This window comes from Archocentrus centrarchus, chromosome 14 (genome assembly GCF_007364275.1).
Source record: "Archocentrus centrarchus isolate MPI-CPG fArcCen1 chromosome 14, fArcCen1, whole genome shotgun sequence".
NCBI lineage: Eukaryota > Metazoa > Chordata > Actinopteri > Cichliformes > Cichlidae > Archocentrus > Archocentrus centrarchus.
Genome location: NC_044359.1, coordinates 3,470,709 through 3,492,759, shown reverse-complemented (window position 1 = coordinate 3,492,759; position 22,051 = coordinate 3,470,709). Strand labels below are relative to the sequence as shown.

The 22,051-nt window shown below is 45.0% G+C and overlaps 1 protein-coding gene and 1 long non-coding RNA gene across 4 annotated transcripts in view; one reads left to right on the top strand and one right to left on the bottom strand.

The window, feature by feature from the left end:
• LOC115791598 (stromal interaction molecule 1-like) overlaps positions 1–22,051 on the bottom strand; it is a 31,527-nt gene that overhangs the window by 5,703 nt on the left and 3,773 nt on the right. For 2 of the 3 annotated variants that reach the window (XM_030745727.1, XM_030745728.1), the window contains exons 3-12: positions 13,963–14,093; positions 13,771–13,885; positions 12,975–13,086; positions 11,691–11,806; positions 11,437–11,611; positions 6,748–6,925; positions 6,501–6,668; positions 3,737–3,837; positions 3,067–3,302; positions 2,005–2,091 (exon numbers count right to left, since the gene is read on the bottom strand). In XM_030745727.1, the coding sequence (XP_030601587.1) occupies positions 2,005–2,091; positions 3,067–3,302; positions 3,737–3,837; positions 6,501–6,668; positions 6,748–6,925; positions 11,437–11,611; positions 11,691–11,806; positions 12,975–13,086; positions 13,771–13,885; positions 13,963–14,093 (1,419 nt within the window). The remainder of the gene's footprint in view (positions 1–2,004; positions 2,092–3,066; positions 3,303–3,736; positions 3,838–6,500; positions 6,669–6,747; positions 6,926–11,436; positions 11,612–11,690; positions 11,807–12,974; positions 13,087–13,770; positions 13,886–13,962; positions 14,094–22,051) is intronic. The other variant, XM_030745729.1, reaches the window with a different exon arrangement.
• LOC115791608 (uncharacterized) lies at positions 1,241–4,170 on the top strand. The gene is made up of 4 exons (XR_004020967.1): positions 1,241–1,955; positions 2,048–2,173; positions 2,810–2,953; positions 3,046–4,170. It is a non-coding gene; the product is annotated as an uncharacterized LOC115791608 (long non-coding RNA).

Genomic DNA, 22,051 nt, shown 5'->3' with positions numbered 1-22,051 from the left:
AAGTCTGTCCTTTCACCATCGTTTCAGAATATCAACAGTGATGGTATAGTTACCTTGAAAAAGTAATCTGATTACTGATTACTCCTTTAAAAACTAACTTAGTTAACTTACTGATTACTTAGTTTAAGGACTAAGTTAGATTACAAATTAGTTAAGTCAGTTACAGTCAACAGCTGCCAGTGTTGTGCCAAAAAGTGATCGTCTGCCACAAAGTGATTTTTGGTGTAGGCCAAAAAATGATCACCTGTATTTAAACGGCTGTAAATGACTTGTTGACCTATAATCTATGAAGCATATACCAAACAAATCTCTCATGAATGATATCAGGTCATTCTGAGTGAGAAACAGCATTTCTATCACAAGGTAGAAGCTGCACTCAGTTTTTGGCAAAGTGACTTTTATATATATATATTTGTTTTTTTTAATCAAGGTAATAACTGCGACATTAAAAATGTGTTTTTAAACAGAAATCTGGCTCAGAAGGCTGCAGAAATCACAACAAGTATAACATCACAGATCTATAAAGATATTTGAAGTGGCCAAAAAGCTCAGGATTGATTATAATGTATGTACAATAACACAGACTCCTAAAGATTATTGAAAAACAGGTTATTTCTGCATTTTATATAAAAGCCCTTCATAAATCATGCTGACTGCACTCTGTTAACCAATAGGAGGCTGGGGGGCTCCTGCATTAGCCGCAGCTCTGCTTCACCACCTGTTACGACTCGCTCTGTAAGTGTGACTGCGCCGTGACTCCAGATGTTTCCTCATATTTGACGTAGTGTTTTTGAAGCTAGATAGCACTTTGTCACCAGCACAGAGTGCACAACTAACCTTGATGTTGTCATCTTTAGCTGACACAGACTCACAATAGTTCCTGTATTTCAGGTAGAAAATGTGCATCTCTCTCCTCCCTCCATTGTTTACGTTTGTGTCGCTGTGCTGTTATTGTCCTCATGCTGAAAACAGGACTGAACTGTCTCATCTGCCAGACGTCACTCCCCGAGACGCAAGAAGAAAGCAAAAATATATCTTTGTACTGAGGAAAATGACAAAAATAGTAACGCACAGTGATAAGTAACTTTAATCTGATTACTGGACTGCAAATAGTAACGCGTTAGATTACTCGTTACAGAGGAAAAAGTAGTCAGATTAGAGTAACGTGTTACTGACATCACTGCAAATCAAACATAATAAAGCATTTTGCATGTTTTATTTTTACATTACGACGAAATATTCCAGCAATCAGTGTTTTCGCATCATGTGACGACATAAAGCTGGTTATGATGAAATCGTTACCAATATATCAATAGTTAACTATGGTTACATTCGTTTTAGTTAGAATAACCTGTTTCAGCGTCTCGCTTGTTTTAATATGCTTCCATCTCAGTCGCTGCTCTTTGAGCACAGTATCCTCCATCACAGGAAAACTTCCTTTAATAAAATTTGCTCAAAATAAAATGATTTGTGTCGGTGTGAACGTCTCCCAGTGGCTGATTTATACCTCTGTTTCTGTTTCAGATTACAAACTTGGATTATTCCGGCTTTGTGGGAAGTGAAATGAAGCCGGGTCCACGAGGACGTTAAAGAAAAATGCGCCTGAATTTTTGTCAGTTTTCTCCGACCAGGGTCCCGGTTTCCTTTTTAAAAACAGGAAGTCTTAAATGTGTTTGAAGTACCGGATCCGTCTGATTTGTAGCCTTTTTTCCTGATGCTGAAAAGTTTTACTCTACACATAAATATTTTATAATGGCACATTTCTCATAATTCAACTGAATATAATTTTTGATATTTACTCAACTCAATCTTATTTAAAAGTAATACATAAATATAACCTTTGAATTTGTTTCATTCTTATAATTTTTTCTGTTTTTCAGTTATTCATATTTTTGGGAACCACGTCAGAGTTTGGATTTTATGATTGATTAATAATCGCTGCTGACTGCACAGAGGTATGAACCAATCAGGAAAGGGGAAGCCTGAAGGAGGGGTGGGGCCAACCGGATTGTTTCCATGGTGACTGGGTGTCTGTGATGCCACTCAGGGGCCAGAGGTCGCTGACTCGCCGGTCCATCTGCCAGGCTGCGTCTGGAAGGAGCCAATCAAGAGAGAGACGGCAAAAAAAGAGGACCAATCAGAGAAGGAGGTGGAGACAGTGAGCGACCCACAGGTGAGCTGAGAGGAGGGGAGGTCATGATTTATGATTTTGGAGAAGAACAGAAGTTAAAGGAGAGTCATGCTGTTCTTCCATTCGTGACTTAAATCATCAGCAGAAGATTCGTTTGTATTTTTCTGTAATGAAAGTGTTTAAAATCCAAATCTTTGTTCCTGTGAGCAGAAGATCAGCTGATCTGCACAGGCAGTAATTACAGGTGTGCTTGGTTCATGTTTTCAAAGACTGAAACCTTCAGTAGGAACAAACATGGTTGAAGCTGAGAGCAGACAGAGAAACAGCAACTGCTGTATAAATCTGATGCACATAAATCACATAAATCTTTAATTTGCAAATTAATTTTTTCTTTTAAAAATTTAAATGTTCAACAGAAGCCACAGACTGTACATAAAAGATGGACATAGGTTTCCAGATGCTGCGTTTTGACGCCTCAGTGTTTCAGTTGCCATGTTGGTTCTGTGATGTCATGCTGGTTCCATCTTTTATGTACAGTCTGTGGTTTTAAGTTGTTAAAGAAAGTTGTTAAAGAAAGAAAAAAAATTTGTTGATCTTCTAGAAAAAAAAGCGTTCTGGGCGAGCATTTCTCTGGTTACTTAAACTATCCAGCCATCTTCTTCCACTCATCGTTTTCAGGATCGGTGGGGGGGGGGGGCAGCTGCTATAGGGCGAGAGCACGTGGACCACCAGCCTGTTGCAGAATCACCAGGTAACCTAACCCCACTAACTGCATGAGCTTGGACTGTGGGAGGAACCCAGAAAGAACCCACGCAGACACAGGTAGAACATCCACATGGTGGATTTGAACCTGGTACCTCCTGCTGTGAGGCAGCAGTCCTAACCATTGTGCTGTTTTAATTAAACTAACTCAGGTGGAAAAGTTACAGACTTACACTGCAGCGTCCCGGGAGACAGGATGTCCTCATCCATGTCATCGAGGTCATCAGAGAGGAGCAGGTGCTGAGGGGTCGGAGGTCGCAGCCCGAGGAAGGACGGGTCCAGGTTGAGGGCGGTAGCCAGTGCGCCGAGACCCGGATTGGTGACCAAACAGAAACCGGTCAGAGACTCAATCTGCTGCCAGCGGTGCAGCTTCTCCCGCAGCGCCCCTGTCACCTCACCCAGGGCCTGTCTGAGAGGAGGAGGTACAAAATCAGCAACCTGTGCAGGTAAAAGCCACCACCGGACACCAAAAGATGTCCCGGAGCAAGTATGGAAGAAAGAAAGACAGTATTTAGGAATCCAGCACATTTATAAAACAAAATAATTCAGGGACTCCAGTTAGCTGAGGTGAAGCCAAGCAGACAGCTAGCAGCTACAGCTGCCTGTGTCACCATCCACCTGTCAGTCAGAGGCCACACCCCTAATGATGCAAACTTTAAGCCTTAATTCAATTTAAACAGGTGAGTTATAAAATACAGCTGTTATGAAGGGGGCAATTATCTACAGAGACCTGCACAGTTCTGTATCAGGCTGTCAACATGTAACACGGGAGTCTATGGGGACTGACTCACTGTGGCGCCTCTGCTGGACACCAGAGGAACTGCAGGGTTTGCATTTACTCACTTGGCAGAGAGGATCTTGTGGTCAACGTCGTCGAGCGAGGAACTGTGAGCCACGTGAAACGTGCCGAACAGGGAACTCCTCTTCTTCTTGATCTTCTCTGCCTGAAACACCATCATCACCATCATCATCACCATCCTGTTTTGTTGTCACCCCGGTGATAAATGAATATAAGAAGCTGTGCAGTTTACTCTCCTGTTTTCTGTGTACTAATCTGTAACTCTTGGTTCTTCATCTTTTGTATTTGAGCTTTAAAGAGGAAACAAAATGTCATTTTTTGAGTTTTAATTTATATCCAGCTGGTTTGTTGTCAGTCAGTATGACACCATCAAAACAGCTTTATGCTGTGACCTATAATTACATTGATTATCAGAGTGCATTTTCATTAATTATTGATTGTTTAGAGGAAAATCCCCTGCATACAACATCATCACTGTTCCCTGGAATCCATATTAAATCACTTTGGTCTAAAATATATGAAATGTCACAGAAAACTGAAAAAGGAGCAAATATTCAAATTTTAAATTAAAAATTAATTAAATCACTATTAGAATGTAAAATAGCTGATGGGACTCGATGTGGTTCCTATACTGTGTGCGAGGTGCATGAAAAAGCTCAGTGTCTGTGCATATAAAAAGTACTTGACTTAAAAATAAACCAATACAGGAATGTTGGTGGGAAAAAATTCATATTCTGCCCACATAATATTTTTAGGTAGATGTCAGAAAATGAATATTACAGTACAATATATAACTATAGAACAGCATAATAGTAAGTCCATCCTTTCAAGGCCATCTCCCCATGCAGTCATACCCTGCACCAGCTAAATTAGAAACTCTTTATCAGTCATGTTTAGGGAGCTGAAATATTAATGCCATAAACTGTGTTCTGAATCCTGGATGAGCCCCCATCTATTGTATCCTCCAGAAAGGCTTTAAGATAGAATCAAAGAAATGGCTAACCCGAATAAAAACAAAAAATCTGGATGCTTGTGAGAGAAAACCTTAACGCGCGACCAAACTGGACTTAAAGGGCCCGGCCGACTCGAGCCCTCAGCTCTCATGGTGTGTTCAAACCAAACGTGGCACCCTTGTGTTACCCTCGTGAATACCCACAAATATTTACCATTTTCAGACTTTTTGAAGTCCTGTGATTTTCTCCAGGCCCTCTCCTTTAGTCCTGCCTCAATTAAAGTGAATTTCCCCCATTTCTAATTGTTGACGTGTCTGATGGGTCTTCATGCAGCACAAAGCTAATTTTTCACTGAAGTTCAAATATTTTAACTTGAACAAAACTATTCCCCTCTGATCAAGTCGCCCAGTGTGACCTCACCTTATTGCATAAATGTTTTATATAACCATGCCACATAAATATAATAAATTTTTAACAAGTATTCCTGTGCCGCTCCAAAATGAATTCTGTCACTAGCCTCGGGAGAACTGCCACCTGCAGTAGCCTGGGTGGCAGTTCTCGCGAGGTTAGTGCCGACAGCTGCAACAAACCAGGAAAAACAACTGGACCTCGGTTGGGCTCAGTGTTGCCAACTTAGCGGCTTTTTTTTTTTCCAAAAAGTGATTAGTGAGCACGTTCTCACCGTGTTTGTGTACATAAAGCCTTTTTACTGCGTCCCTTCATACACTTTGCCATCGCCCAGCCCTCCCTCACTTGGACTGCACCCTCCAGCCCCCGAACCTTCACACTGAACCTGCCTACCTGCTCCCTCCTCTCCCATCCCCGGTCCTCACTTCAGCTTTTACCAACCTTTGAGACAGCTGACAGCGAGTTTTCTTACACAGATTGGCCACAGTGGCCCAGATAAAGGAGGAGGGTTGAATGTAGCTAGCAGTCTCACCCCACAGTGTTGTTGTTAAATTTGTTATTCTAACATTAACCAATATGGGACAAAAATTGATCTATGTAATGTGGTTCTAGGCAAAGCATTAAAGTTATTAAGTTATTTCATAAAGTTTATTTGTAGTTCTAAACATATTTAGGGTGTTTTTTCCACATTTTTTGTCTCTCCAATGATAATAACATCTCTCCTACAGCCTCGATTGCAACTACATGCAAATGACCACTTATGCAAATTAGGCAATGACGTCATTTCTATTTTCAGCAGCGGAAAATTTCCCGTATTTTTAAATACAAAACTTGACAGGTATGTGAACACACCACTACACTCTGCACTGAGGAGGAGGCGGCAGTCGCGGGAAGGTCCGGGTAGTGAGGGAAGACTGAAGAGCATCTTTAATGCTGGCACCACAGCTGTGGTCTTTGGATACAACCGTTCCCCTCAGACGTGTCTCACCCCCACAGATCAACTCACCATGCATAACCCCAAGAACGGAGACAAAACCCCAAAAACCACTAAAGCTCATCAGGCTTGGACACTTTTTGCCTGAAAACTGCTGAAGAGTTGCAGAACGTTCAGAGCAGGACTTCCAGGGAGAGATCTAAAAATACCAGCTGGGCTGAAAGAGGGCCAGAGCTGCACGAGGAGATGAACCTGAAGGGATGCATTTTGCTTTATGTAAAGTTCCTGTTGAGCTGTTTTCCACTGCAGGAAATGTCTCTGTGGGACATCCATCAGAGAACAATGTGCTGCTGCAGGCTGGTACTTTAACTCTGATTACTTAAATTTGGAACAAGCACCATTTCTTATAAAACAGCAGTTTTATTAAAGAATACTTTCATCTTTGTTCCTGTGAACGTCAGCATCACCGTCCTGACTTCCTGCGGGGGCCTCAGGTTAGCCCGCCTCACTCACCCCCTCTCTGGCCTGCAGCAGCTGCCGCTCGGCGCTCTGTTTCTTGATGTTGTAGTACTGAACTTCGATTTCGTGCGTCAGCTGCAGCCATTTCTGCAGCGCCTCTGGTGGTGCCCAGCGAGCCCGCAACTCCAGCTCCTTCTCTGCCTTCTTCAGCGCCTTGCGGACCTGCGATGAACACAGAGCTGCAAAGATGAGCCAATAAATCAATGAACTGATCAACAGTTGGTGTTTTAAACGGCTCCACCTGCTCCAGCTCCTCATCTGCGTATTTCTGCCGGCTCTTCTCGTTCCCGGCTCCTTCTCTCAGCTCGCGGAGCCGCAGCGCTTCCTCCTTGGCCGAGTTGATCTCGTTCCTCAGCTCCTCCTCCACCTTCACCTTCTCCACCTGGACACAGCGCTGCTCCTCCTGAGCCTGCAGCAGTCTGACAGGAAACAGCAGCAGAAAAACCGCGAGTTAAAAACATACTTCACCACTTTCCCAGGTCTCTTGTCGGTCGCTCTTTTATTTTTTTTGGTGTAACAAATGTTTAAACTTCTCTCTGAGGGGAGGAGTGTGTGAGCTCCACCAGCTCAGACCTGTTTGTCTTCATGCTACACAACATTTCATTCAGATTTAACGGCACTCTGCAACCACTGAAGCTCTGATTCTGTGTCCTCGATTGTTTCTGCTGAAATTTAAAGAAGAGTAATTATTATGTAATTATTGTGAATGTTCTGAATGATGCTGAAACATTTTACAGTCAAACTCATCAGTTTGATTTTTCTGTGTCATCGGACAAATGACTATTTATGGTCATTTCCCACACTTTATATATCCAAAATACTAATTTAATGATCTCTGAGACAGTTGGTTATCACTTTGCCTTGTGACATGGAGCTCCATCAGGCTGGAAAACAGATTGTCACCAAACTGCTCCTGGATCATCTCTGAGCACATCTTCAGTAGGTCAGTCCTTAAAAAGCAGAACTGAGATCAGCCCAGAGCTCCGATAAGCCTCCATCAGTGAGGAGCTGCAGCAGAAGCTCTGAAGAACACAGAGTGTGTAAATCTGAGTCATCTGCCAATAAAAGTCTGGAAACCTCGTGAAAAGTTTCTGATTGTTCTTCATAGTTAAAAATAAACACAGAAACTTTGTGGTCACGTCTGCACGTCACAGAATCTCTGAAGCTCGAGTCCGACCCTCCTAACGGACCCCAAACCCTGCTTTCACCCCACCCACCCCCACCCCCACCCAACCGTTACTTTATTCAGTTTGTGTTTGTTGTGTGTTTATTTGTTGTTGTTTGCTTTTGGGATGGTGACTGATTTTATTCTGTTGTGTAACTGTGTTTAAAAAAGCCCTGAACAAACAAAGCTTTGTTATCATTATCATCATTATTATTATTATCATCATTATTATTATCTAACAGTAGAAAGCTGTTCTGTTTCAGATGATGAATTTTTTTGTTGCATTTACTGTCAGAGAAAAAAATGGGACTCTAGAAAATATTCACATTTGAGAAGCTGCATGAAGAACTTTTTGATGAGAGATTCTTCCTGTTCCTGAACTGTTGGATAAACGATTTCCTGTCATGTGACCAGCGCTGTCATGTGTTAGCATCATCTAAACCTGACAAAGACCCAACAGGAGTCGCTGCTAGTGTTTAGCATTACTGGCAGCAGGAGGCGCTGTTCCTCCACCTAATGGGAGGTGTGTGTGTGTGTGTGGCTATTTTTAGAGGTGGAGGACAAACACACAGCAGCTGGGGGATTTCAGAGAGGAAACAGAGCTGATGCTTCGATTGATCCCAACAGATCAGCTGAGTGTGTAAAAGTAGTAACAGCAGTATTAATAGTCAGCAGCAGTCAGAGAGAGAGTGTGTGTGTGTGTGTGTGTGTGTGTGTGTGTGTGTGTGTGTGTGTGTGTGTGTGTGTGTGTGTGTGTGTGAGACAGAAGCAAGAAAAGACTGAAAAGCTAACAAGGAAAATTCAATTATTATTTGTTAAATTCAGTTCAGTGTTATTTATGTCGCTCCACCTCAGCGTGAGGACCCTTCAGTATCGACCCCCTCTGAGCAGCACTGTGACGGGGGGGGACGGAAAAACCCCCTTCCAACAGGAAGAGACCTCCAACAGAACCAGAATCAGGGAGAGCAGCCATCAGCTGATCCTGAGGTGGAAATGACTGCACGGACTCAGGAACACGTCTGAGAACCGTCAGCAGTGAACGCATCGCTGCAGCCACACAGGAAGCTCTGACTCCCCCACACAAAGAACCAGCAGAGGAACCAGATCCAGAAACACCACAACCTTCTGAGCCCGAGCTGAGTGGAACCCGTCCTGTGATCTGACCAATCACGAGCTGAGGTTCACGGATGCTGCATCATCAGATGATGAACAAACCACACAGAGCTCTGAAAGAGTCCAGGCCTGGAAACATCAGGAGCTTTATGAGATCAAAAATGCAGCAAAGGAGCAGCTGGAATCTACACGGAGAGACGGGAAGCATGAGGCTTTAACCCCCAGAGTGTTTGGAGAGGAGCGGATGCACACGGAGCTTTCCTTTACTTCTGGATCAGTATCATAATGTCTCCACATGCTGAGCTTCACAAAGGAAGAGTGTGTGTGTGTGTGTGTGTGTGTGTGTGTGTGTGTGTGTGTGTGTGTGTGTGTGTGTGTACAAACCAGCAGCCACCTAGCGCCATCAGGATGGACAAACCCAGGCAATGAAACTAGAGGACGTCACTGGACTGATGCGAGGAATTTAATAAAACAAATCGTGGATTATTCAACAAAAATAGCTGCTCGCTGCCACAGCAGAGCTATCAGTTCAATCTGTGCTGAGAGTGCCATTACACAGCATGACTGTGTGTGTGTGTGTGCTTCAGGTGTGTGTGTGTGAGAGAGCATGCAGAGTGAGCTGCTGGTCACTCATGCCCATAAAAGGACTTCAGACAGAAAGTTTCTGCTGAGGCCGTACACACACACACACACACACACACACACACACACACACACACACACACACACACACAGCTGCTGAGTTATTCCCTGTCATGCTTAATTACATAAAATAATAAAATAAGCTGCTCTGTTTTTACTCTGAGCACTGAGCAGCACGCCTAAAGGAATCAGTACCGTTTTAAAGCTCCAACCTAACGTGCCAAAACCCAGAGCCATTATTAGGGGCGTGGCCTCTTTCACTAACAGCTGGATGGTGACACAGGCGGCTGTAGCTGCTAACTGTCTGCTCAGCTTCACCTCAGCTAACTGGAGTCCCTGAACTGGACCTCTGGACCGTGTTTGTGCTGTTGGAGCCTTTTGGAGTATTTTTAATGCAATTATCTGACTAATGATTTGGCTGCTGTGACTTCATTGGAATAACAGACCATCCAAGAAGGCGGAGATCCAGGTTTAGGATTTTAATTGGATGTTACTGATTAGCAGGTATCAGTGTGTGTGTGTGTGAGAGAGAGATGCTCCCATACACACTGTCCCTCCTGGTTCCAAAAAACAACTATGGCAGTTAAAACACTAATCTCAAGACTTCTAGTCTGTATCCACAGGTTTCTGGAAGAGCACACTAGGCTCCATGACAGACGGCTACTTCCGCTGTTCGGTTTTATACTTCCGGTTACCCAAAGTCAGAGCCAGAGTTAATGACAAATTCGGTTACTTTGTGCTGTAACGGACGCTTTATTAGTTGGAACATGAGCTCGGATTCAACTTGTGCTGTTGTCGGTTGTCACTACATCAGTCTGTACATTTTTTCAAATTATTTTATTCTGTAAATTTGTTCTTTTCCCCTAATTATACTACCCAGATGCACATCCTATTACTGTATTTTTCCTTATGTTTTAAGTTTTCCTTTAATGTACAGCCTCTTATTTTTTTTCATTATTTTATTTATAGTGTGACACTACAGCATACAGCCTACACAAAGCTTAAACAATGCCTGCCTTCATGTAAACACGTAGCAGTTAGCAGGATGACAGCTGCGTGTCTCCTCGATCACAGCCTTCAGCCAGTCCAGTGTTTCTGTTTCAGTGATCTGAACACTGATATCCAGATCAGTGATTTACCTTCCACAGAATAGCTGCAGCATCACTACATGATTTCCCTAATCAGCGATACAGGAACAGCTGACTGTCTCCACCGCTCCACTTTCCCTTAGCATGACCCATGCTAAGCGCTTAGCTTGGCCGATGCTCTGGCTCGGCTCTACAGCTGCTTTAAGGAAAATAATGTTGCCTTGTTTGTTCAGCATTACTTTATTGATTTTATTGCTTTGAAGGTAATCTGGTGCTCTTATAATTACGTGATTCCTCTTCATCAACACCTTCGGAAAAAACAAGCTAACTGATAATGTGGATGTAGCTGACTTTGGGCCATAATTTCATGTCATTTACACAGTGACGGGTGAGGCACTGTTACCTCGCTGCTTTTTAAAACATCCTTGCAATGTCTCCACCTCTGATGTGGTACCATTTAGGCAGGTAAAAGAAACTGCAGTGTTAAAATGTTTAAATAAACAGCAAGTGTGTAAGCCCGCAACCGTGAACAGCGCAAACGGAAGTAAACTACCGGATTCTGCTATGAATTATGGGTAATGGCGTGAAGTCAGGAATACTGTGGATACTATGGAAGCTTGTTTACACTACTAAAAGAAAAAGAAAAAAAAAAATCACCATCCGTAACTTGAAATTTTGAGTTACTAATGTGAAAATTTGAGTTATGTAATTTGAAATTTTATGTTAGTAACTCAAAATTTTGACAAAATAACAAAATTTCAAAAGCGTGTGCTGGAGCGCCTTTTGTGTGTGTGTGTGTGTGTGTGTGTGTTGCTTTGGCACCCCCCACTTGAGCAGCGCCCCTATTCATTGCATATAGTGCATATCCACTTTTTGCGCCACTGCAACAGATGAGTGTTTGTGTAGTTTTTGGTGGACTCACTTGGACTGCATGTCCAGCATGCTCTGCTCCGCCCTCTGCAGACCCTCCAGGTCCTTCATCAGCTTCCCCAGGTCGGCTCTGGACTTCCTGGTCTGGGCATAAGCGAACCAGCAGCCGCCCAGCGCCATCAGGATGGACAGACCCAGAACCAGATCCTTCCAGTGGCTCTGCTGGGCTGCAGACACACAAACGTACACACCTGCAGCACAAGTAGAAACACACGCGCGTACATGCACACGTAGCTGCACACACACCTGGCGGCGGTCCAAACAGCACGATGTCGAGCGCTTTGAGCTGCAGCTTCTGAGCGTGGCTTCTGTCTGAAATCTTCAGCAGGGACACGGTCAGGGTGACGTTCTTCACCGCCAACCTGCAGGGAGCACGGAGACTCACAGGAAGTGGAAACACACACACGGTCACAGCTCTGCGTTAGCGCGCCATCAAACGTGATCCACGAGGTTTTATGTGTCACAGCTGTTTATCCATCTGGATCAGGTCATCCTTACTGATGCAGGTAAAGTGAGAGAAACGCCACACTGAACATTCACACACTTCACTGGTGAGGGGGGGACACTGAGACCAGGAAGTTCCTCACTCAGCCTTCCTGACATGATGGAATCTGAATCTTAGGTTTATGGATTTCTGGTGCTTTTCTAATGATTTCATTTGGCTCCATAAGCTTCAGTACATTCAGGAGAGGGCAGCAAAAAACTCACGCCACAAATATCCAGATGGACAAACAGCACAACAGGCCAGAGGAAGGGATGGAGTGAAAGATCAAATGTATGATGAGCCTGTTTTTAGTGACCACATCAACCCCTGTTCTATTCTCTGAGCGGGTGGAGGCTGGGGGGGGGTTAGGACCTCCTCGTGGTCGGTGCAGTGAAGCTTTAATAAGTGGATGTTTTCAGTTTGTAAAAATAGAGCCGCTCACAGCTCATGAAGCTCTGAGACCACAGAGTTAAACTCAGGATCGAACACCTGTGAGGCTGCAGCACGGCCGCTGCTCCTCATCACAGATTCACTCTGATTTCTACTGCATGTTAGAAACCACTCAGAGAGTCTGAACGTCTCAGTGTTTGACTCCCAAGAGTTTCAGCTTTGCTGCTCTGACCCTCTGAAGCTTAGCTCTTAGTTTTATAGATTCTTCCTGTTTGGAAAAGCTTTTAACAGGAAAATGTGGAACCCTGAAATGTTCTCCAGTTTCTGAACACGTGGCCGTTCAGGATGTGGCCAACAGAACCCGACAGCACGCAGCAGCAGAATGATGGTGTTTTATTAAAGTAAAATGTGGGAGCAGGAGGAAATAATTCTTTTAGACGTTTGGCTCCATTTGCTCATGGTGAGCGCCCCTTGCAGGGTCACCGCCTCAACTGCAGCCAGTGTCTGTGCAGTGGGGTTAGATGGGGCAACTGGTCCCGTTCTTCAGTGAACGGCAGTGAAGCAGGAGTCAGAGTGTGAACGTTAAAGGGACCTGTCTGAGTCGCTGCGCAGGTAAAACTGTTGCACGCGTCTTTGTAAATAAAGTTTCTGATTACCTGGGCAGGGCTCTGCCGTCCAGCTGGAGTTTCACGAAGGTTTCTGCGTACTGAGAAAGCTCGACGCTGTTAGTCAGCCAGTCCACCACCTGCTGCACCGTCCAGTTGTAGACTGAAAACACACCCACAGTAAACACACCTGAACCATCCGCTGTGTGTGAGCCAACAGGAAGCTCACGGTCGCTGCTCTCCGCACACATCCTGCATCCGTCTGTGTGTTTGTGAGAAACGTCCCTGCGACTAACAGCAGCTCATGGATCATGGATCCAGCCTCTCTAAGAATAAACTCCTCTTCAAACTGAGCTGGAAAATTAAATGGATCCAAAAATAGGATTTTATTTTTGCTCTCATCATTTATCTTCTTTCCCTCTTTTCCTTCCTTTCCCTGTTACACTCGGCTTTTCTCCATGTTCCTTTTTTCTGTGTCCACCTCCCTTTCAGCACACCTCCCTCCCTCTCTACATTCTTCCTAATTCTTAAGACACTCTCAGCTTTTATTTTGAAGGGGACAGCAGGGAGAGCAGGTTTAGAAGCTGCAGATTAATCTTTAATTCTTCTCTAAACTGACATGAAGCTTAAATTCATGTCTCTGTGCTGAGTCTGGCTCGGTGCTCCGAGCGCAGCGTTTCCTGCTCTGCTCCGAGGTAATGATGAGTTTGTTAGCAGGAAGCCTCACGGCTCCTCCTGCAGTCCTTCACCCTGTTTATTTTTGTTTGCTTAACCTCTCCAAACTCTCCTTGGACCTGCTGACTCAGCTCCAGCTGCTGACTTTCATCACTCCTTCCTTCCCGCTCACCTTCAGAGCTTTTCCAGGTGTTCCACATGTCCTCCACGCTGATGTGCGCGTCAGCTCGGTGGAAGCTGCTGTGTTTGGCTTTGGAGTCCTGATAGTTCAGATCCTCCCTGAGAAACTGAGGAGAGAGTTCACAGTTAGAGTCTGCAGAGTGGCACAGCGGGAAAATGGATGCGTTAAAGCTTCATCTCTGACCTCGTCCGTCTCGGTCACGTCCACCGTGCCGTCGGCGTCGTCGTCCATCAGTTTGTGGATGCTGCAGATCGCCTCGAAGCTCAGCAGGGCGTTCTCGTCCTCGCAGAGCTGCTCGTCTATCGCACACAGACCTGCAAGAGAAAACATCCATCACACTCACAGAGCCGAAGATACGCCGACAAACTCAAGGCCCACACACCCTGCACGCCACGATGGTGGGACAGAGGAGAGGGAGTCTGAAATTTGATAGAGACACCTGAAAGGTGGATAAAACGGCCCAAAAATAAGGCTTAAACAGCTTTGCTGGCACAGACGGTCCCACACAGTTTAATTCAGGAGGGGTGACTCCCCCAGTCTTCACTAAATGATGCTACTCAAAGAAACTAAAATGTAAGTTAGGAGCTTAAACACTGCTGTGATCCAGCAAACACTGCAGACAGGCCTCAGCAGCAGGTCCAGAGTTCAGCCTGTCTTCACTGTGATGAACGTCGACTCTCCTCACAGAGCCAGAAACAGCAGCAGGAAGCGTAAACATTCATCGCTCGCAGCTGCCATCTTTGTTTGGGTCACAGAACTGAGACACGTCCCAGCTTCACTGAACTTCAGAGGGCGAAGCACCTAAAAACACACCAGGCACCGACGGACACGCTCGAGCCTCATGTTCAAGTTTCTTTAGCAGTTTGTAACTTTAATTTGTTCAGAGTCTCAGTTTAGTAGTTTTAATCCTGTTTTAGTTGTTTTAAGTGTATTTGAGGTTATTTTAAATCTTTTTGTAAAGATTTTAAGTCTCACTGTGATCCTTCTGAGTCTCTCTGGCTGATTTGTGCGTTTCTGCAGTTGTTTCACATCCTTTTGTACTTGTTGTGTGTCCCTGTGTGGTTGATCTAATTAATGTTTTCGTCATCATTTTGAGTCTTTGTCCAGTTTCCTTTATTCAGGGCCTGAACGACACTACAGGCTACATGTTCACATGTGCTATGGCTGCATCTGCTGTGGGGACTGCATGGCACACACACACACACACACACACACACACACACACACACACACACACACACACACACACACACACACACACACACACACACACACACACGTGTGTTTTGCTATCTTTGTGGGGAATTTCCATTGACTTCCATTCATTTCTACAGCCTAAACCTTACCTTTACCCTTTTCCTAACCCTAACCATCACATACCTAACCCTAACCCTAACCTAAACTCAATTCATACCTTAGCCCTAACTCTGACCCCTGACCCAAAAACAGGGTTTCCCCTTGTGGGGACAAGGTTCCAGTCCCCACATGGAGCAATTGGTCCCCACAACGTAGTCTATGTCAGGAAAATTGTCCCCACAAGGTATTATAAACATACGCACACATACACACACACACACACACACACACACACACTTCCTGTCTGCCTCAGCAGCTATCATCCATGATCAGCCATCAGATCTTCAGTCGTCATGAGAACAGATCAGAGTGAGAACTTTATGACTACATTTGGTCACTGAGCTCCAAAGATCCCTGAGAGGCTCTGCATGAATGCTCGGCTGAACCCTGTGTGTGTGTGTGTGTGTGTGTGTGTGTGTGTGTGTGTGTGTGTGTGTGTGTGTGTGTGTGTGTGTGTAATATTGTTTCATTGCAGAGTGTATGGGTGAGGGTGGGGGGCATTAGTGCACATGGCAGGGGTAACTCAGACATCTGTGAAGGCCCCATCAATGCTGAACCGCATCTCCAGGTTTAGGAGCAACACCTGCCTCCATCCAGAGGGCGTCTGGAGGAACAAACCACGCCGCTGAGGTCACCTGTTTGGTTTTTCAGGGAAGAATGGGACCCTTTGGCTTTTGACCTGGTTCCCTTCCATGGTGTGTATAAAGAAGAGCAGATGCAGATACTGGAGCAACTTTGTGAACCACGTTTGAGCCATTTCAGCTCAGTTTTTGGCCTCCATCAGGCTGTAGCAGCTACATGCTCCTCATGCCTGCTGTGCAGTGGCTTTTTACAGCTTCATTCCAGACCGTGAATGAACTCTGCTACATGGAGGTATGGCTTCAGCATCCGGGTCTGCGGAGCTTTGACTTCTTTGTGTTTGGCTTCTTGGCTCTGATGGAGGAGCAGCTGCTGCAGATGTCATAACTGGAACAGGAGTGTAACTATCAGCTGTTCAGGCTGCAGACAGCAGAGTTCAGCCTCAGATGTCTGTGCAAACATCAGTGCGGCAGCTCCAACACGCTCACAGTTTAACTGGTTGGTTTGGTTCGAAGCAGCCTTGCAGACTGGGAGGAGTGAAGGGGAGCTGTGGTGTGAGGTTACAGGTGCCATCAAGACCCTTTAAATGTGCTTCGTGCAGCTTGTTTTCCTAAATTAAACACTTTTTACTGCCAGTGCCCAGGGCTGGACTGGTAATCGGGCATACTGGGCATTTGCCTGGTGGGCCGACCGTCTTCAGGGCCGATGCTGTTGGAATTTATTTATTTTTTCTTTCAGAGACCGGCCCACAATTCAGAGGGGGCGGCCCATTGGCCATTCTTCAATATAGACAGTGGATGGAACCAATCAGGATATAGGATGAAAGCGGCCCCACCCTTTCTCTGCGTGGTTCCCTGTAACTCCAGCAAGTAGTTTCAGTGATGAGCGCGTGTTAAAGGAGAGGCAACATGGAGAAACCGAAGCAGCAGAAAGGAGGTGAAGAGAAGTTACGTGCGAAGAAACTAAAAAGTGTCGCTGTAGATGCTACAAAATGTGTAAAGGTCACAGACATGTTCGTTGCTCCACATCCTCTGTAACAGCAATGCTCCCGCAACAGCAGCTGTAGGCAGAGCCGGCCGAGGCATAGGCGACATATGGGGCTGACCACCAGGGGGCCCCCAAGCTCACCCGCATTTGTCATGAAACTTTTTTTTGGTTTGTTTTAATTTTTTACAAATGCCAATGTCCTAAAAGAAAGAAGAGACTATTCTAACTGTCCAGATTTGTACACTTGTAACAACACTAATTTAATGAGTAGGCTACACTCTAATATTTCTGTCTCAGAGTGATGCTGAAAAGCTAATTCATGCATTTATTACTTTTGGTAGTGTTGTAGTACTCGAGATCGGTCTTGGTCTCGAGACCGCTTTTTGATGGTCTCGGTCTTGTCATGGACTCGGACCTTGCGGACTCGGGATTTTATTTCAAGACCAGTCAAGACCACAGCTGTGGAAATATCACTAAATTGCCAGAATACTGTCCAATTTATTTGTTAACATCTTTGCTTTTATTGGATGCAAACGTACTGATTCAAATCCAACAAAGATTGCGCTCCTCTGCCTCTCAAAGGAGCACCTCACAGACTCCGCCCCCGTCGCTGCTATTATCGCTGCTTACGCCTGTATCATTTCACCGCAGTTTGCAATCTACCACAGAGCACGGACAGTTTCATTCACAATGTGCACGTTTGATCTCACTATGGTCACGCGTGTGCTGCATAAATCGAAATAACAACCGGCATGAACACGAAGAGAAGTAAGAGGGAAAATGAAGATCAAAGGAAAATTTCAGGCTTCCTATTCAACAAAAAAATCCCAGCATGAAAGGTAAATACCAACCTTCATGTATTTGATACACAAACTAAAAATTTAATGCAACTTTTAGGGCTGCAATAATTCTTGGAGTAACGCAATTTGATTATTAAAAATCCTCGACACAAATTTGTTGCTTTGATGTTTCGTTTCAGCTCTGCAGCTCAGGTGTCTCCGTGTAAGCGGAGCATTTCCTCCACATTAGTTCTCCATCGCTGTGACAGATTTCCGTCATTTGGGAAAAAAAAAAAACCCAAAAAACCCCCAAAAACGACCGTTTAGCACGAGTGGATCGCTGAGATGTTTTTCCACGCCCCCACTTCTCTGTGCTGTGAGTGCGCATGTTTGAATGTCCTCCTGGCTCTGATTGGTTGTTTTTGACTGGGAGCGGTTCAGGGAGGAGGTGGAGGAGCTCCATTTTTTTCGCAGATTATCGGTCCTCATACTGACATGGTGACAGTTTTAACAAATATGTAAAAACCAGATTTTTTATAAAAGTTACATCCTGCAGCTTTAATCTGTATAAGTTTAAAGTCTTTAGTTCTTACTGTCGATGAGTGTTTGCCATTTTTTCAGTTTTACACATTTAGCTATGTGGCTTTGAAAAAGCACCCATTTTTACAAAGATTGTTGGTTTAAAAACAACATAACTTTATGCATAGTTTATGAAAGGCAGAGAAAAGTTAAGACTATTGTGAGGAACTATGAATAATTGTTTTACATTCTGTGATAAATGATGGAAGTCACCCAGGAGTATTAAATAAAGATGGTTACATTTATTTGAGCTGTGACTGTTTAATATCAGGATGATTTTATGGGAATGTGGATCTTTCAGATCAATTTGAGAAGTGATTTTGATCATGTTTCACATTTTATTGGGTCATGTAGCGTCAGGCACTGGTCTTGGTCTTGTCTCGGTCTTGGTCTCAACTGGTCTTGGACCCTAAAAGTCTTGGTCTTGTCTCGGTCTCGGGTTAGGTGGTCTTGACTACAACACTACTTCTAGGTTGGACTATTGTAATTCATTATTATCAGGCTGTCCTAAAAGCTCCCTGAAAAACCTTCAGCTGATCCAAAATGCTGCAGCTAGAGTACTGACAGGGACTAGAAAGAGAGAGCAGATTTCTCCCATATTGGCTTCTTTTCATTGGCTCATAGTACCGTATCACCCCAACAGAGCACTTCACTCTCAGACTGCTGGCTTACTTGTGGTTCCTCGGATACTTTAGAGTAGAATGGGAGGCAGAGCCTTCAGCTTTCAGGCCCCTCTTCTGTGGAACCAGCTCCCAGCTGGATTCAGGAGACAGACACCCTCTCTGTTTTTAAGATTAGGATGACTTTTGGGTTTTCTCTGTAATTATTGTGGGGTCTTTACCTTGCTTAGGGCCCCTTCAAGGCTTGGGCCGGTTCTGCTGTAGGTGAAGACAGCAGCAGCGGACACGGGGAGGAGCAGCCAGAGATGCAGGCTTTGGGAACCGAGGGAGTGAGCGGGGAAGTGTAGTACGAAGCAGGTAGTAATGTTAGGATAATACAGGGACTTTGAGGTGCTGGAGGTAACGTGAGCTCTATTACATGAGAATGATGAGCAATGGTGATTGATTAGTATCATTAATATTGGTATTTGCATACTTCCCAAAATCTGGCAGCCACGGCACTTTAATCTGATAAAATAGCAAACGGTCAAGGCCAGAAGTGTTGGCTGAGCAGCAAGTGTCCATTTTAGGCTGCATCACAGCATTTTAGATAATTAGGTTAAAGGTGTGCTGAAAGGCTGCACAGTAGTTTGAATTTGTAGCCTCTGTGCTGGTTAAACATGTTTTAAAAAGCACTCAAACAAGTGAAATAACAGATTTTTAAAAAGCTAAATGATAAATAAAAACTTTGTAATTTAAGCATTAGTAAACTAAGTGTAAAAAAGTATTATTAGCAAAAGGTATGCTCACATTGAATAAGAGTAAGACAGTGTCAAATGCTTTAAGACATAGTTGCGGGCTGGTCTAAGCCAAAAATGCCAGGGCTGATTTTTGTGTCCCAGTCCAGCCCTGCCAGTGCCTGAATGACACCACTGCTTAAAAAATGAGAGCTTCCTCGTGTCTCTGGCTGCCTCTGTGGACTCATTCTGTGTCACGGACTCAATTTTCCACTGAAATCAGAAGGATGTGATGTTTATGCTCCGAGTGCCTCTGAGCTTCTCTGCTGCTCCCAGCATCAACACACAGCAGCACTAGCTAACATGAACTTCAGACTCCACGAGGACAAAAACTTTGAGCCGACGTGGACGTCTGAAGAAATCAGAGGGAAACACCTGAATGCAGATCCTGCCCACGAGCCTTCAGGGTCACAGTGAGGGGTTCTTCATTCATGACACACTGCAGACAGGAAGGCGCACTCAGTGAATCCTGCTGCTTCAGATGTGACCATACGCCAAAGCTTCGTCACAAAAGCCAAATTCCATTTATGAGGTGAAACCTCGACCACATTCAGGCTGCCGTCACCAACAAAACCATGTTCAACATCCGCCTGCAGAAATCTGATGCTGAACTACAAATTAAAACCTCTAACACACACACACACACACACACACACACACACACACGCTCAGGTTTCCTCTCATTACCAGTGACACCACAGAAGAAGACAGGGTGAGGTGAAGAGCACTGCCAACTGCTGAAGGTGTAAGGACTGAGACGAGCAGCTGTGAGGACGGAAATACTCGGATAATAGAATTAATGAGGACGAAGGTCGAGTGAAAGTCACACAGACCATCAGCTAAGCCTGAACTACATTTCCCATCATGCACTCTGCACAGCTTCTTCACCAAAAACATGAACTGAAACAGTGGTTTGATTATCATTGTTCTAGTTATTATTACTACTGCCTGCAGACAATACTCAGAGCTGAATCGCTCTCAGGCTTTCAGGAGTCCGTCCACACCGTCTCCACTTCCTGTCCATGATGAGGTTGAGTGGGTGGGGCCAGCACTTTTTGCCCTCCCCCTTTCTCTCACCCCGGCTGCTTTGACATCGTCAGCTTGTCATCTCCAGGAAGCTGCGGTGAGCTGCCAACGGCTAGCTCCCACGCTATCACTGCTGCACAGCTCTGCAACATCTCACACACACACATGCACACACACGTGCACACACACACACACGTGCACACACACACACACGTGCACACACACACACACACAGTTTTGTTTCAGACTTGCTGTCCTCCTACATTTGTTTACTATGAAAAAAACCCCACAAACAGGCTGACCACAAACAGGAAAAACAGCCGTCCTGCTCTCTGCAACAATAGCTCAAAGTCAAGTTGCCTCTCTCAGTCCGCGCAGCTGAACCTGAATAAACGTTCATCTCTTCTTGTTGTCCTGAAGCACACTGACTGCAGCCGGTTGGCTTGTCTCAACACGTCAGGCCCGCCTCTGAATAACCGTCTCTGCGTGATGAAGACATCTCAAACTATGACAGAATACCCCTGCTTTACAACACCAACACAAGAACGAGCAACAGATATCAGATCAGATGTAGACATCTACATCCTGCTAACACTGTTAATTCAGGTCAATTCAGTTTTATTTATATAGCACCAAATCACAACTGCAGTCGCCTCAAGGTGCTTTATGAATCCAGGCTGGGAGCTGGTTCCACAGAAGAGGGACCTGAAAGCTGAAGGCTCTGCCTCCCATTCTACTCTTAAGTATCCTAGGAACCACAAGTAAGCCAGCAGTCTGAGAGAGAAGTGCTCTGCTGGGCTGATATGGGACTATGAGGTCTTTGAGATAAGATGGGGCCTGATTATTCAAGACCTTGTAGGTGAGGAGAAGGATTTTAAGTTCTATTCTAGATTTAACAGGGAGCCAATGAAGAGAAGCCAATATGGGAGAAATCTGCTCTCTCTTTCTAGTCCCTGTCAGTACTCTAGCTGCAGCATTTTGGATCAGCTGAAGGCTTTTCAGGGAGCTTTTAGGACAGCCTGATAATAATGAATTACAATAGTCCAGCCTGTACAACCACAGCAAGAGCTTGGTCCGTATAGTCAGCAGTAAGTCAGACTCGTTTCCTGTGGGTTTTGGACTTTGCCAGGGCTGCCCTTTGTCACGATTCTGTTTTTAATTTTTTATAGACAGAATTTCTAGGCGTAGCCATGTAACAAAAGGCTTCTTCCTTGGTGGCCTCAGAGTCTCATCTCTGCTCTTTGCATATGATGCAGTCCTGTTGGCTTGATCAGATGGTGGCCTCCAGCTCACAGTGGAACGGTTCGCAGCCGAGTGTGAAGCGCCTGGTATGAGAATCAGCACCTCTAAGTCTGAGGCCATGGTCCTCAACCGGAAAACGGTGGAGTGCCCTCTCCGGCTCAGAGACAAGTTCCTGCCCCAAGTGGAGGAGTTCAAGTATCTCTGGGTTTTGTTCACGAGTGATGGGAGAAGGGAGCGCGAGATCGACAGACAGGGGTGGCTGTAGCTCAGTAGGTAGAGCAGGTCACCTACTGATCGGAAGGTCAGCGGTTCGATTCCTGGCTACTCC